This window comes from Antedon bifida, chromosome 7, assembly GCF_963402885.1.
Source record: "Antedon bifida chromosome 7, ecAntBifi1.1, whole genome shotgun sequence".
NCBI classification, from domain to species: Eukaryota; Metazoa; Echinodermata; class Crinoidea; order Comatulida; family Antedonidae; genus Antedon; species Antedon bifida.
This window is the reverse complement of record NC_136232.1, coordinates 18,843,550-18,860,438: the sequence shown is the minus strand read 5'-3', so window position 1 is coordinate 18,860,438 and position 16,889 is coordinate 18,843,550. Positions and strand designations below refer to the sequence as shown.

The following is a 16,889-nucleotide window of genomic DNA, read 5'->3' as shown; positions in this document are numbered from 1 at the left end:
ACCTTTGAGTAAGCTACTTTGTCAATTGAGTGATGCTTAATATTAACTAATCTTTGAGTGATACAATATTTACATTATTTGTCAACTGAGTGATGCTTTAGAATTTAAACTAAACCTTTAATACACCTTTCACACCAAAACTCCGGAGTGATCTCCGGAGACACTCCAGGGTTTATGACCATTCAAAACATTGAGAAACTCCGGAGATACCCCTTTCACACCAACCTAGCAACACCGGGGTTTATAAAATAAAATTGTAAATGTCGCCCTCTATTTTGTTACTGTACATAGCGACGATCATTAGAATCATTTTAATTGATAATATTTTTAATTTAATAATTATTTTCAAAAGTCTCAGAAGTCATATAATGTTTTATTGATAGTACTTATTATTTTCTAGAGCCGCTATATATTTATTTTGAAATAATACTAAAGCAATGAGTGCTCGTGTGAGGATGACCTTTTGACCTAAAAACTCTGGAGTTTGATGTTGGTACCTTTCACACCAAAACACCGGGGTGTCCCCGCAGTTCACTCTCCAGAGAATGTTCAGCTGTTCAACCCTGCAGTTTTAAACTCCGGAGTTGCTTTATTTTACCTTTCACACCAAAACACTGGGGCGTCAACTTCGGAGTGTCTCCGGAGTTTTGCTTTTGGTGTAAAAGGGTATATGTTATGTAAAGTCTTTAAATTATGTTACTTTGTCAGCCAATTGAGTGATGCTATAAACTAACATCAATACAGTTAAATGTTCGTCGTAATGAAATTTGTAGCAAATTTTTTGCCTCGTTAATTTCTAGCCAAGATGAGTGTATTCCACTCAGTAGGTTTGAGTCTCATGGCAGAGACCTACGAAGCGCAAACAAACTTACTGTCCCTGTTTGCCAGACTGTCAGATATCGTAACAGCTCCATCCCATACATGATTAGGAAGTGGAACCGCAACTGATTTTACTTCTGTATTGAAAATAATTTTATTCCTCTGTATAATATATGTTTGAAGTAATAAGAATAAAATATAATATGTTAGGTAATTTTTTCAATTCACTTGGCCAGTCACTTAGATTTTTACTTGTTTTGATGTTGTGCTCGTTTATTTTAATGTTTTTATATGATGCATTGTGTGGTTCTCAATTTTTTTTATGCTATCTTTTTAACATTTTAAATATTTTAAGTACCTTTTAATAATGTACCAAATTGTCACAATTCAGTTTTTCTGTGAAGATGATTTTAATAAATATACCATTATGAATGAATGAATGAATTTTTAACCGTTTAAAGATGAAAAAAAATATCGCAATAGGTCCATGTAAAACTTATTTTTACATAAAATGTAGTGTGTGACCTTAAATTTGGTAAAAAAAACCCTAGGTCTTTAAATTATGTTACTTTATCAGCCAGTTGTCGGTTAATTGAGTGATGCTTATTAAATATAACTAACCTTTAAGTGATGTAACTTTGTCGGTCAGTTGAGTGATGCTTAGGACGACTTTATTGTATTGTTCTGCAACAGCATTATTAACCGACTCGCATTCTAGGAATGACATTTCCTGTTCTAATTGCTTCTTTTCGTTTGCTTGTTTCTACAATCATAAGAAAACCATAAACATATCTACATATTTCAACTATCATGTTATTCTGGAGGGTTTTTAGGGAGGTGATTATTCGAGGGAGGCGTCTATTTGAAGTGGCCCTCTATTTTGTTTAAACATTTATTGCAATAGCTTGGTTTTACAGCCATGATAAACAAAACATGAAGAGAGTAGAGGAAATAGGTAAAACAGCTTACAGAATAAAAGGAACAAAATTTTAAGTAATTAAGTCCAAGCTGTCCACCATTACTTGTCTTTAGTAAGTCAGGGCGCTTAGTGTATCCAAGATGGAAAACCAACAGAATGAGAAACTTGTTTCTCCCTACTGCAATGGGGCAATTCAATGAAACATGGAAATGCTGATCGATTTATTTTTACATATACCCATTTTGCTTGTTTTTTGAATGATGTATTTTATCTAATTTTAACCTTGCTAAATTTTAACCCCATTTTTGTATTTTTATGTAAATTTTTAACATTGAACAAATAATAAATAATTTCAAGCCACGTAATTTACTGCGTTTGACGATGAATAAACACAATTATTATTTGTTAATCTTTTTTTCTACGAAAAATTTAAAGTTCCATTTTATTCTTGTTTTTGGGAGAATATCTTTAAAGCCCCCTTCCCTACAATTTGTGACGTTTTGTAAAAATAATACATACATATTACTTTAAAAACATTAAACCATGTCATTCCTTGTCTTAAATGTACGTTTAAATGGTAAATTATGATAAAAAGTGAGAAACAATGCACTACCTAAGTAGCTCGCGGCGATCGACCTCTCGTGGACGGTCTTAGGCCTAGCCTAGCTAGGCTTAGTTTTGTAGGCCTAGCTGGTAAACATCGGTAACGTACGAACATCGTACGCTAGCTATATACCTAGCCTGAAGTTGTATAGTTGCTGCATTAATTGTCTTTCTACTTTTGCCAGACTCCGTTGATACAAATTGGGGAAAACCCGGTATTTTCGCTGAAAAGTTAGGAGTCTTCCATTTGTTTTGGCCTCACGATCGATCGAAAAGTGGGCGAATTACAGGTGAAAAACAAAAATATCAATCCGCGCACAATGCATTTTGGGATTTATAGCGGGTCGCTATAATTATTAGAATCGACTTATTTTTCACATTTTTAACCGTTTAAAGACGAAAAAAGTTATCGCAATAGGACCATATAGTATTATTTTTACATTAAATATAGTTTGTGATCTTAAATTAGATCTAAAAAACGTAGGGAAGGGGGCTTTAAGTAAATACCATGCACATATTAGATCTATTTCACAAGTTTCACACAAATCTGTATAATCACATTGGCATTATAGATCAAGGTGCCAAGAATTTTATCTAAACAGAGCACTTAAGAAATAATATGCTTAACATACTGACCTCAAGTTCACATTGAAAGTCAGCTAAGCTTGCTTTAAGTGCTATAACCATTTCCTTAGTTTGTGGTTTGGATGATACAGCTTCTTCTGCAATGAAAATGTTTAAAAGATGTTACCATGCCAAAATTGTTCTACTACATTTTGTTATACACTTTAAACCTGTTCTTGCAATATTTAGCACAAATTTTGTGGGTAATTATATACTATTTATTGCAGCGACTGCATAATACATTTTTACATTAAAACAAATTAAAAACATATGTTATTGCAGTAGAACATGTGATTCCTGCAGTACACTAATATCAACATGATCATTGGTATTAATAATGATACATAGTATTATATAAAACTATAAAAAAGGATAGTGTTCTATTTGAAGTATTATTAAGCCCAGTGATACATGGATACAGGCTGACATCGCTGAGATACAGCATGATGTTTATTTCATTCATGAAAACATCTTAATTCCTAGTTGGCAAAATGAGATGTGGACAGAAAGTATAAACAAATATCTTGTGGAGTTGGCGCAATGTTTGTCAAATATGAAAACCTTTAGCCAGATATTTTACTTCTTATTATTAACAATTACCTTTTCGATCTAAAATTAAAATTTCGTCACCACCTGGTTGAAGTGATTGGTAACTTGGCTTGCTTATTGGTCTAGGTGGAGCTGGCCTTGGGGGGACATTTTTCTTGCTAGGTTCTTTAAGTGGTCTTGAAGGTGCACTCCGTCTTGGCTTTAGGTCTTCTTCAACAGTCTCAGGACTTACCAGACCTAGTAGGTCCCCTACTACAAGGGATGATTCGTCATTGGCTATTTCACCTGTAGCCAAAGTAAATGAAGAGCATGTTTTTATTTTAAAGGGAAAAAATGTGATATTTTGGATGTCGAATACACACATCCAGTGTCATAGCCACAAGAAATAAAGTTAGTGCAGTATTTCAAGAAAATGGAACAATCTCTGTGCAAGCCACAGGGTTGTCAAAGCCTCTGTGAAAAAGAGGTCATGTTGAAACTTTACCAACCATACTGGTGGCAACAGCCTTGACATAAGATAACAAATTAAAATAAACGTTTTAAACCCCTAAAAAAGAAATTGCCACCATTAAATTGGTAAAATCCATATAAAATAAAATTACAATTTACTTGTATGCATACTAAAGAAATATGCTATTTCATTTTTATACTATCGAAGAAAAATAACACTAGTGGCGAATATAAAAAATAATTAAATTAGGTCGTGTCTATAGTATATCCAGAACATACAGACAAAAAATGTGATAAGGTCTACTAAACTCACCATCAATATTTGCTGGTAGCTCTGGAGGTGAATATGAAGGAGGAGGGAGTCCTGTACCATCTTCTGAATCATCTACCATCAAGTTGGAGCTTGCATCAAAGCCAACCAAATCATCTGTTACTGGGGCTTGAGTTGCTAATGCTGGAAAACTACTTTGATTAATACTTGTGCGTGCTCCTGTTGAAATAGGCCGTGGTCGAGGTACTACAGAATTTTTGTCAAACTTTCTTGGTTTTGGTTTGTCTATATTTACCGAAGTACGCTTTGCTGGTGATGGCGGAGGAGGTAATAAAAAGGAGGAATGGGTATCAGGTGACTGATCTATTGTTTCAACTGGTTTTATGACAAAACTTGGCATTAAAGAATTGAAATCATCAGAGGAAAGTTCAGAATTGACACTTTCGTCTCTTGGCATTGTGTTAACCTGAGGGTTTATCGATTCAAACTCAAAATCATCTGCAAAGCCCAAGTTGTCTTCAGCACTAAATGGATTGTTCACTTTATTTGACTCGCCAGTGTCTTCGGCTGTTGGTGGAGCAAATGGGTTTGGTGATGGCTGACGAATAGGCGGAGGTTTATCTTTAGTGCCCTGGGCAAAGATCTCCTCAACTGCTGCTGAGAATGGTGTAATGTTTCGCAGTGAAGATCTCCTATCAGAAGTTTCAGAAGGTTGATTGGTTATTTCAGAAGATCCATTATCATTTGCACTGAATGGATTAAATGAGGATTGTGCATCTTGTTGTGAAAATGAATCAAACATAGGATTAACAGAATCAAATGCGTTATTTACTTTCTGGTTGAATACATCTGCCCCAGAGTCACAATTATTTTGTTTTAGCTGTTTCTCTGGCGAGTTTCTTGTGACTGGCCTGTGAACAGAACGTACTTTAGTTGAAGAAGCACCGAAGGGTTTGGCAGAGAGAATACCAGATAGACTGTCAACAGATCCATCTTTTACCATGCCTTTAGTTGGTGATTTCTGTGGATCTGTTGATATTGCACTTGAATTCTGAATGACTGGACTTAAAACTGAGGTCTGTGGTTTGTCTGATGGACTGAAATCCATAAGAGAGTTTATTACGGCATTGTTTGTATTTACAGGCGATTGCTCTTGGTGCATATTAGAAGAACTGTTTGCAGATAATGAAGTAGGCTTTTTAGAAGGTTCTGATGAGGGAATGTTGATGGCATCAGCAACTGGGAATGGATCTAAGTCTAGTAAGTTTGTGCTTGTATCAAATGCTTTGTGTGTGGGAGATGGCTTAGGGGCTATTGCTGGCTTTGGTTTAGTGACAGGGTCAAGGATTGCCGTATTTTCCTTGGAATTCTGTGAAGCTCCTGGAATGGATCCAAAAATATCTAATAACTCATTCTCTCCATTTGGAATGTTTTTTGATGAATCACCGGCTTTTAACGGTTTTGTCGGAAGCGGAGGTTTATTACTTATATTTCTTTTCTTAAGAGGTGGCGGTGGCGCTGGTCGTTTCATAGATGGAGATTTTGGCTTCTCCAATAATTTTACATAACTTACTGGTATAAATCCGACATTACCTGTAATGTCTTTAGCTTCATACCATTCAGGGTCTAATTGTTCAACAATTGTAATGACATCTCCCTTTTTGACAGTAAGATCCTGTTCTGTTTCTCCCTCAAAATCAAAAAGAATTTTCCCTTGCTTTTCAGAATGAGGCAGTATTAAACTAACAGGTTTTGTTATATGATTACTACCTACACTGTTTTTGTCAACATTTTGAGACTCTTCACCTGTTTTGCACAGGTCTTTATAACTTTGTGGTCTTTCATCAAAGCCATCTGGAACATCAACAACAACTTGGACAAATGATGCTGGGAACATGCCAACATTGCCATCAATGCTCCCAACAAGCCAATCATCATCAACACGATGCAGAAGTTGAATTGTTTCATTGTCCATAAAGCTTAGTTCTTTTTTGGATTCTGCACTGAATGGAAAGAGTGAGGTCGCCCAAGGATGACCTCCAACACTACCATTAGAAGTACTTCCGTCAGCAGTTGCACCAGTTGATTGTAATATATTGCTCTTATCTGCATCTTGTTTGCTAAAACTATCTACTTTATTATTATTAACACAGGGGCCACTTTCTCTATTGTCTTTAATAATTTCAACACACATAGCTGGAACCAGTCCTGTTCTTCCATTGCATGTGCCTCTATACCAATCTTCATCAATCTTTTCTAAATTAGTGATCACATCTCCTTCAGAGAATGTCAATTCATCAATAAGTTGACCAACATTGCTTGAAATAACTCGGCATAATAAACCTTGGAAGAAAAAAAAATTAATATTAATAAAATGCAATTAAATCATACAATTGCCAAAATTATGAATTTAAATAAAATCATTTTTTTACTGTACTATATAAAATGTTACTGTGCAAGTTGGCCTTGTTTTGATGTAGAATTTATATTAAATTAATAATTTAAATTAAATCAATTAAATTAATAAAATGAACAACATAAATTAATTAAATTAAATAAATAAAATAATGTTAATGTTTACAATGCAAATATTGTATTTTGTTGTTATATAATCAGGGAAGAGTGTAATTGAAGGAGGGAGAAAAGGAAAATGGAGGTCGTAGAGGGATTGCCAATTGTAATTATACAATCCTGGCCTTTCATTTTTTTTTTTCTGGGAAAATGTGAATACAGAAATATAAATTACTACAATCCTGTGGAAAGGTGGATTGATTAATAATGTGCTGAACAAAATCAATTTCATTACAAAAACCAACAATGATTCACTGATTGTACCATTTATGGAGAGGGGTGTTAAATGAATTTTTTTTAGGTATATCACACCCTTTCAGGAGAATAATGTAGGCTAATATTGGTTCCTCCAGCTTAAGTGGCATAAAATAGACAAAAACAATGCATGTAAAACATCAAATAATTAAACATATACAAAAAAACAAGCAACAGTTGTACCTATAAAATTTGCATCAGCTCCTCCATGGTGCGTAACATATGCAAGCGGAAAAATACCTTCCTTACCATCGATACTCCCTCTTAACCAATTTTCATCAACTTGTGCGATAATCTCAATAACCTCACCTGGATAAAATATATATTATGAAGCAGTACGTTACAGTAAGCAGTATAGTACGTCTAGGTTTTAGATGGCATTTCAACTTTAATATTGATAAAAAGATGAATATTTATGTACATGGCCTTTCATACGTATAATACTTGAGCTGAATTTACAATTGACAAAAATCAAAACTTCAAGGTGGATAACAACATAAAAGAGACAATTGTAAACAATAGACAACACTAGTAGGAATTAGTGCTGCCATCATAACACTAGCAAAAGTTTGTGTCACCATCACAATACTACTGTTGCAAGAGTTAGTGCTGCCATCACAACACTAGCAAGAGTTAGTGCTGCCATCACAACACTAGCAAGAGTTAGCGCTGGCATCACAACACTTACATTAGTGTTACCATCACAACACTATCAAGAGTTAGTGCCGCCATCACAACACTAGAAAGAGTTAGCACGGCCATCACAACATTAGCAAAAATTAGTGTCGCCATCACAACACTAGCAAGAGTTTGTGTCGGCATCACAACACTAGCAAGATTTTATGCTGCCATCACATTACTAGCAAGAGTTAGTGTCGCCATCACAACACTAGCAAGAGTTAGTGCCGCCATCACAACACTAGCAAGAGTTAGTGCCGCAATCACAACACTAGCAAGAGTTAGTGCCACCTTCACAATACCAACGAGAGTTAGCGCCGCCATCACAATACTAATAAGAGTTAACGCTGCCATCACAACACTAGCAAGAGTTAGCGCTGCCATCACAACACTAGCAAGAGTTAGCACCGCCATCACAATACTAGCAAGAGTTAGTGTCGCCATCACAACACTAGCAAGAATAGTGCCGCCATCACAATACTAGCAAGAGTTAGTGCTGCCATCACGTTCACAACACTAGCAAGAGTTAGTGACACTATCACCAATAGTTAGTGACACTATCACCAATAGTTAGTGACACTATCACCAATAGTTAGTGACACTATCACCAATAGTTCGTGCCACTATTACCAATAGTTAGTGACACTATCACCAATAGTTAGTGACACTATCACCAATAGTTAGTGACACTATCACCAATAGTTCGTGACACTATCACCAATAGTTCGTGACACTATCACCAATAGTTAGTGACACTATCACCAATAGTTAGTGACACTATCACCAATAGTTAGTGACACTATCACCAATAGTTAGTGACACTATCACCAATAGTTAGTGACACTATCACCAATAGTTAGTGACACTATCACCAATAGTTAGTGACACTATCACCAATAGTTAGTGACACTATCACCAATAGTTAGTGACACTATCACCAATAGTTCGTGCCACTATCCCAACAGTAGGAATAAACCTACCATGGTACCAAAACAACTAACAGTGACCATTCAATTAAAGTTGACTATCACAACCTAATTCTCTGTCAAAACAGTGGGGATTCCTTTTAATGAACAGTTTGACAAAATACTGTACAGTACTGTACATATACTGTAACAGAAAATTTACCTTTGTTGAAACCAAGATCCCCATCTGCATCTGCTGCAAATGGTTCTACTGCAACTACAAACTCTCCAGTCTGATAAACCCCTGTACTGTCACCAGCCTTCACTTCAGACACAAAGCTAATTGGAAACCTGCCAGATAGTCCATTGCATGCTCCAACTGCCCAATCTTCATCGACTATTTCTAAAATTTGTACAATATCCCCTGTCTGCAATGGTAGTTCATCCGATTCTGTCGTGTCAAAGTTGTAGTTGGCTTGGGCAGACGTTCCAACTTCCATCTCATAACAGCCTTAGGTTAAAATGTACATCAAGTTTCATCTACAATAAAAATTGGAATAAATTGATGCTATTTAAATGGCTATTTAAAAGCAGAGGGAAAGAATTATATGATAATGAATTATTAATTAATCTATTAAATACTGTATATAAAAATACAGTACTGTATCTATTTGATACTGATAAAATCAACAAATATAAAATAACAATTAAGCTATGAATTAATTTAATTGTACTGTTTACATGCTTGTTACTCTATTGGAGTAAAATTAAAGTGCTTTTAATCGATTTAACTTTTTTTTGTCAAAATAGAAACATTGAGTAAAATCAAAGTATGGTATTAATCCATCTTGTTAATGTTACAGTAAGTTGTCAGCATGAAAAAAAGTTGAATAAAATCATTTGATAGGTAATTTTGTAGTTTTAATTTAGATTCACTTTCGCCGAATGTATTTATTTTTTATTTTAACAATTGTCGTATTCGATTTAGACTTTCACCGTTGAGTACAGTTTTTCCGTTGAGTACTTCTTTAACGGAGTATTTTGAACGTTGAGATTGTTCTTAACGAAAAAGCTTTCGTTGTCAACGTTTTCTATTCGAATGACTTTCTGTTGAGCACAAATTTACAATTCGAATACAAAAAGTACTCAACGAATCTTTACGTTGACAACGAAAGTTCCCAATCGAATACGACAATTAATAATAAAATTATTTAGACAAAATAAACATAATATTAAAAATAGTTTATTATTGGGTAAATAATTTGTTTTATCCAATATGAATATTCACCTAAGTAGATACTTGTCATCTGGGACGATTCGGCCTTGAGACGATTCGGCCCTGAGACGATTCGGCCCACTATTTCGTGCATTTGTCAAAATGATCATTTTCGACAATGTTTACAAAATGTTTGCTTTATTGCATCTTTATCCCTAATAGTAATAGTACTACCCCATAGTCTCTTTGAAAATAAAGTTTGGGGAAAAAGCTTATTTTATGCTTATAAAATGCATATCAAAGCCGATAAATTTAGTGTGCCGAATTGTCTCTAGTCCGAATGGTCCCGGGCTGAATGTTCCCGGGCCGAATCGTCTCAGGGTCGAATCGTCTCAGGACCGAATCGTCCTGCTACCTTAATATTTACAGTAAATATAAAATACAATAAAGAAACATGTGAACAAAATATTAATTGAGAATTAGAGTAATACTAATACTCAAGTGCCAGTGTTGCCATTCATACACTTTAGCTTTAAGTAAATACATTTAAATTTGAAGTTCATTAAATGAATACTCCTTTAAGGACAATTCTAATAAAATATGATAACTGAAATACTTGTTTTGTTGGTGAATACTGCATGCCACAATTTATTTAAAATACAGAAGACATCATAAGCAGCAGCTGCTAAGATTGACACCAAGTTGGCTAATCTATCTTTCCTGAACAGTCTACCAGTTTGATACTAATAATATACTGTAGCTACTAACCTCATACATAAACACATAATAAAATATCTAACTGCATACAGTAATACTTTGATAAATTGTATTATTCAGACTAGAGCTGCAATGTGTGCTATAAGTTCATTGACAAGATGACATTCAATCATTCTTTTATTGAACAAAAGATTATAACAATAGGAATGTGGTTTGAAAAGAAAAATAAACCACATTCTAAATTCACTGAATTCATGAAACCAAGCAATCAAGGGATTGAATGAAGCAAGTACAGCTAGTAATGGATGTTTTGTCATACAGTGTAATGTTTATTTTACCATTAACTATACTTTACTGTAACTTTGTATGAAAAAATACATGTTTGTTTGTGCTAAGCAACACATGGAGGTATCTGACAGTATTGTCTATGTGTACACACAGAAGTATTGTACAGTACTGTAAAGTATACCAATAATGAATGTTTACAAATGTTCATCTTTTTTCACCGAATGAAATTATTTGTACCATTTCACGAATACGATATTGATTATTTCTTTATTAACACACCTACTGTACTTTTAACAAGAGGCTAGACTAAATAGTTAAGACCATTAAAAGAGGCAGTGCTCCAATTTTGGAGCGCACACTACATGTTGATTGAACGTGATCAGTAAGCCTAGCATGTTTGGTTGCTCACTGTGTTGACAAACATGCATGTGAAACACAAATGCACTATTTGATTTTTAAAAATGACTAGGCATGCTTAAATGTGCTACATCACATTCATATTTATATCATGTGACCCGTAATCGTACAATCAAATGCCAAGAACCTAGGTGTTTATAATATTGTCTACCGACACACACAGGAAGTAGTGATACCTCAGCGGAAAGAAATTATTTAATTTGAATGTGTTTATAATTTACACAGTTTTACTGTTTTGGTTTTTTTTCTAGGTAGTGTCAAGTAATTTGAACATTAAACAATTTAGTATAGAAAATGTACTGTAGGGCGATGGACTAATGTACAGAATAGTAATATTAGACAAATTGTAATGGTTTAAATGTAGAACAGGTGAATGTGGAAGTATTTAAATCCATTAAATAATAAATGAAATAATTATGCAGTGAGTATCACTATAAATCTTTGCAAGATTAAACTGCTGAATAATTAATCTTGATTAAATAATATTGAATACAGCAAGACCCTCCTATACAGTACAAAGTTAGTGTACGCCTAGGGAATAATTTCACCAGTGTAGCATAGCAAAAAGTTATAAACAACCTTTTTGATACAAATTTCTAAAATTGTGTAGCAAAAAGTACAATTAACTATGTTTCACAACTCAAAAATCAGTTTGATTATCAATATTGCTAAATAACAACATTTTAAAATGAAATTTTCCCCCGACGCCTACAGCATACTGTAAGTACATAACTTTAAAATAAAATGAATACTAGATTTTTAGAAAGCAAAAACAAGTAGGTCAATTAATGGACACTATAGGATAGAATGTACAAAAGTCTAGCTAAAATAGAAAATCCTATGATTGAACATTCAATTTACCCTCGATTAATTAAACCTTTAGTTTCAGCAAAGCGTATTTTAAATTTAGTTTCTACAATTAATTTACATAAGCAAATGCTAATTAAAATCATGACATTTAAATTTAATATTATTCATTATCATAAGCTGTTTAAAAGTATCAATGAGGCACTGTAATTAACTATTCAAATCTAGTTTAATTGCGTTATTTAATGACATTAGTGAATGGGTGGTTGGTGTAATCGCTGCATAATATTATTGATTCATTCATCATGAGCAAATGGACTATAAATGAAATCCTGCTTGCATTTTGCTTCATTGGAAATAAAAGGAAAAAAGTAAATGTTTGAGTACTTGATCAATTCAGTAATTACTTTAAAGGAAACACATAAAATATTGTACAGTAGTATTTTTAGTAATCTATGTTTTTTTCCTTTTAAAAATATTAAAGAAAATTTACTAATTTCATTATTTTATAAAATGCTTACACCTATTGTACAGAGTTACATGTAGAGTCGGGTTCAGGATTTTGAAATAAGGGGAGGTGGGGGGTGTTAATGGGGGTTGTCTAAAAGTAGTGAAATGAAGTGCTGAACTTATTTTGATGTCCCATCTTTTGCATTAAAATTTGGGAAATTTAGAGGGGTCGGCTGCATCTGAACAAGGTATGATCCTACATGAAAACTTACTTACATGTAAAAGACAGAAATACGCATTCTAAAATTAACATAAATACTCAAGACAGTTGGAATGACTACTACTATGTAAGCTTGACTAAATGTCAGCAAATCTAAAGGGAATGAAGTTAATTATAGAATAAATCTACATTTGTTGTACCGTGAAACATCTTACTATGACGTAGTAATAGTTTTTATGAAAAAAATGTAATTTATTATATACAGTACTTGCATCACAATTTCAATTTTTATTTATTTTTTTTTCAATATACACATCGGTCACATCACTGGGTAACTTTAAAAAGACAATATTTGGAGACTTTATAAAAACATGGAAAAACCATATCTGGGCGCAATCATTTCTATGAAAAAAATACAGTTAGAATTTAAGTTAGAAGAATGTGCTATCATAAATAGTAGTTTAGTAAACAATGTATATAGTGTATAGTTAATAGAACTCAGAACTGGGATGTTTTTTAAAAATAAAAAACAAATGTTGAAAATAAAAAATTTGCAATAAGATTTATTATTTATTTATTAAATATTTCCTTGGTTTGTTAGGTTGTCATTTTACTTTTTTTATTGTTAAACATGTATAATGATCCTTGGATATTGCACTGTGAACCGTTGCATTGGCATGGAATTCATTAATCAGACCGTCTTATTGATTGCTATTCTAATAGTAATACTGCAACTCTGCATATCATTAGATGAAATGTAGATCACCACGCATTGCCTACAGTATACCATACTGTAACAAATACATTTAATTCATGATCTATACATTGAAAGTAATGTATTATAAATCTGTTTTTAAAATCTAATACTATTGAATTATTACTATTTTAGTAAAACTATTAATTATCACTGTCAAATTAGCATTTAAAACAAATGGATGCTGCAGTTCATTAATAGAACTGATTTATTTCATCTAATAAATAATATCATATTAATGTTCACTTAAATTGTATTATTTTGTAAGTTCTGTAAAAGGATTTAATGAAAATTTTGAATTAATTTTGAATTCAATCAGTCATTCAATAATAATAATAATAAATGTGCCTTATAGTGTATTTCGCAAAGCCTCAATGAGCTTTAAAAAAGCAATAAAATGTTTAAAAAAATAAGAGAGAAAAAAAAAGTTAAAAAGGCGAGTTTTCAGAGAAGCCTTAAAATAAGCGATTGGATTACAGTAGCCTGACAGATATGGATTGATAAACCATTTCAAAGGATGATAGAGGCCCAAAAAAGGAACAAAAACCATAATGATTTGGTGACGGATGGATTGAATGAGCGAGTAGATACAAGTACAATATCTCAATACTGTACACTTGATTAATTATTTTTAAATTTAATCACTACTGTGTACTATTGTAAAACGGTCTGTCACTTCTACTAAGGAACTCAATGGCACTTCAGACATTCATGTCATGTCTTAATAAATGTTGAAATGTAATGTACTACAGGTAACAGAAATAACCAATGTAATGTACTACAGGTAACAGAAATAACCAATGTTATGTAGTACGAAATCAGTCAATCAAATTTTATATAATGTACTGTATAATTTATGTTGTTAAAGGTTTCCATTGTGTCTAATATCTCAGGGGAAATAGAAGAGACTTGGCACATTTGGAAGGTCAAGGGTCAAAGGATATGAAATATATTTCTAAATAGATTTAAAATTTAATGTCTCATAATTGCTAATAACTGTTACTATGTGACAGACAGTGAGATTTCGCATTGTAAGGTAGACGGATGATGATCCTAGATAGAACCCGACAGTAAGATCATTACCTGATGACCTACTAAACACCAATACTAACTGTACTGTACAGTAGTAGCACTATGGGCTGTCCTTAATTTTATGACAATAAAAAATATGCTTAATTCCATTGTTTTGGCTAAAGTTAACCACAGCATTAGGATTTGTAAAATGACCTTGAATATTCTGTCAAAGTCAATTGTGTATAGAATGGATGTAACCTATGACCTTTACTTACAGAAAAAATGAAATAATTACCAATTGTCATTCAAAATACTGAGAATATAATACTAGTCATAATATACAAAATAAAGCTAATGTTTATGAGTGCAATAGTACAAATAATTTCATGAGGTGAAAGATGAAAGGTTTTACTGTTATCTGTAGCTCTACAGCACAGTCTATAGGCCTACAGTAGTACAGTACTTCAACAAATCAAACGTTAATAACGCCACAAAACATCACTTATATTTATAACAAAGGGCGGTCTTCAGTTTCAGTATTTTGACAGTTTTCACATTAAAAATATATAAAACATACAATTAAAGGACGATCAGGGCCATGGACGATCATAGAGACAATCAGGCCCATTTTTTTATGTGCCCGATCGTCTTATATGTTTGGTCCAATCGTCTTAGACGTTGGACCCGATAGCCTTAATCATTGGGCCTGATAGTCTTAACATTGGGCCCGATAGCCAAGTGAAGATTACATATTTGATCTAGTAATTATTTCTATTTAGATTCAATAAACATGCCCGTTATGTACATTTTATTGCTATAACTTAAGATTGTTTGAAATTCCATGTTGTAAGCAAAAAGCCTGCAGGGCAGTGGAGTCGAATCATGCATGGATTTTGTGTTACATGCTTTTGCTGACCGCGGGATTCCCCTTATATAGAAAAAGCAACAACATGCATTTATAGTGTCAAATAAACGTTTCCATTTATATTTTTTGTTAAAGCCCCCTTCCCTACGTTTTTTAGATCTAATTTAAGATCACAAACTATATTTAATGTAAAAATAATACTATATGGTCCTATTGCGATAACTTTGTTCATCTTTAAACGGTTAAAAATAAGTCGATTCTAATAATTATAGCGGCCCGCTATAAATCCCAAAATGCATTGCGTGCGGATTGATATTTTTGTTTTTTACCTGTAATTCGCCCACTTTTCGATCGATTGTAAGGCCAAAACAAATGGAAGACTCCTAACTTTTCAGCGAAAATACCGGGTTTTCCCCAATTTGTATCAACGGAGTCTGGCAAAAATAGAAAGACAATTAATGCAGCAACTATACAACGTCAGGCTAGGTATATAGCTAGCATACGATGTTCGTACGTTACCGATGTTTACCAGCTAGGCCTACAAAACTAAGCCTAGCTAGGCTAGGCCTAAAGACCGTCCACGAGAGGTCGATCGCCGCGAGCTACTTAGGTAGTGCATTGTTTCTCACTTTTTATCATAATTTACCATAAAACGTACATTTAAGACAAGGAATGACATGGTTTAATGTTTTTAAAGTGATATATATGTATTATTTTCCAAAAAACGTCCAAAATTGCAGGGAAGGGGTCTTTAAATAATTCAGTGAAATCATGATATACAGTTTGTTTAAGGCAATTAAACATTTTGGCAGATATTTCCTCAACAGCTACAGTACTTGTTTTGACAGGAGATTTCCATTATATAAAAAAAGAGAAAAAGCACAGATTAGTGTGTGAAGTAGACAACGCAATAATGACGATTTTGATGATGATTTTTCGATTAATTTTTAGTCACATGCAAACGCGACTCTACAGCTCACTATGTGGTTGGTAAACACTGACTGCAGCCTTGTACATATACGGGTATGTCCTTATTTTATTAAATAATTCAGTGAAATGATCTTAACAGTTTGATTACTTGGCGATTGAACATTTTTGGCGGTTGTTTCTTGTAATTAACAGACATTTTTTTGCTGGCCGGGGATTCCGTTAAAATAAAATATGCATTAAAAAAGTGTGTCAAATGAATGACGTACGATCGTTTTTCCATGGCAAGAGACGTTGTCTTATTTACTAAAATAACATAAACTAAAATGAAACGTAATAACAGCAAATAAGTCAGTGTCGCCGTTTGTAATTAAATTTATTAATAATATTGCATGTGTCCCCCTTTAATATATGTTTCGTGGGAAAGTGTCCCCTGAATGTATTAATTATACAAGGTGTCCCAAAGAAGAGATTCTACTGTCACCATGGATAATCTTTACAGGTCTAGGCCTCAAGTACATAGTTTACATTATTTTGTATCACAAACTTGTGGAAAGAACACATTGAATT

At 33.3% G+C, this 16,889-nt stretch overlaps 1 protein-coding gene across 3 annotated transcripts in view; it reads right to left on the bottom strand.

The window, feature by feature from the left end:
• LOC144848026 (dynamin-binding protein-like) overlaps positions 1-16,889 on the bottom strand; it is a 38,435-nt gene that overhangs the window by 20,811 nt on the left and 735 nt on the right. For all 3 annotated transcript variants that reach the window (XM_078704689.1, XM_078704690.1, XM_078704691.1), the window contains exons 2-7: positions 8,868-9,184; positions 7,245-7,370; positions 4,278-6,578; positions 3,566-3,799; positions 2,978-3,063; positions 1,441-1,582 (exon numbers count right to left, since the gene is read on the bottom strand). In XM_078704689.1, the coding sequence (XP_078560815.1) occupies positions 1,441-1,582; positions 2,978-3,063; positions 3,566-3,799; positions 4,278-6,578; positions 7,245-7,370; positions 8,868-9,144 (3,166 nt within the window). In that variant the 5' untranslated portion in view covers positions 9,145-9,184. The remainder of the gene's footprint in view (positions 1-1,440; positions 1,583-2,977; positions 3,064-3,565; positions 3,800-4,277; positions 6,579-7,244; positions 7,371-8,867; positions 9,185-16,889) is intronic.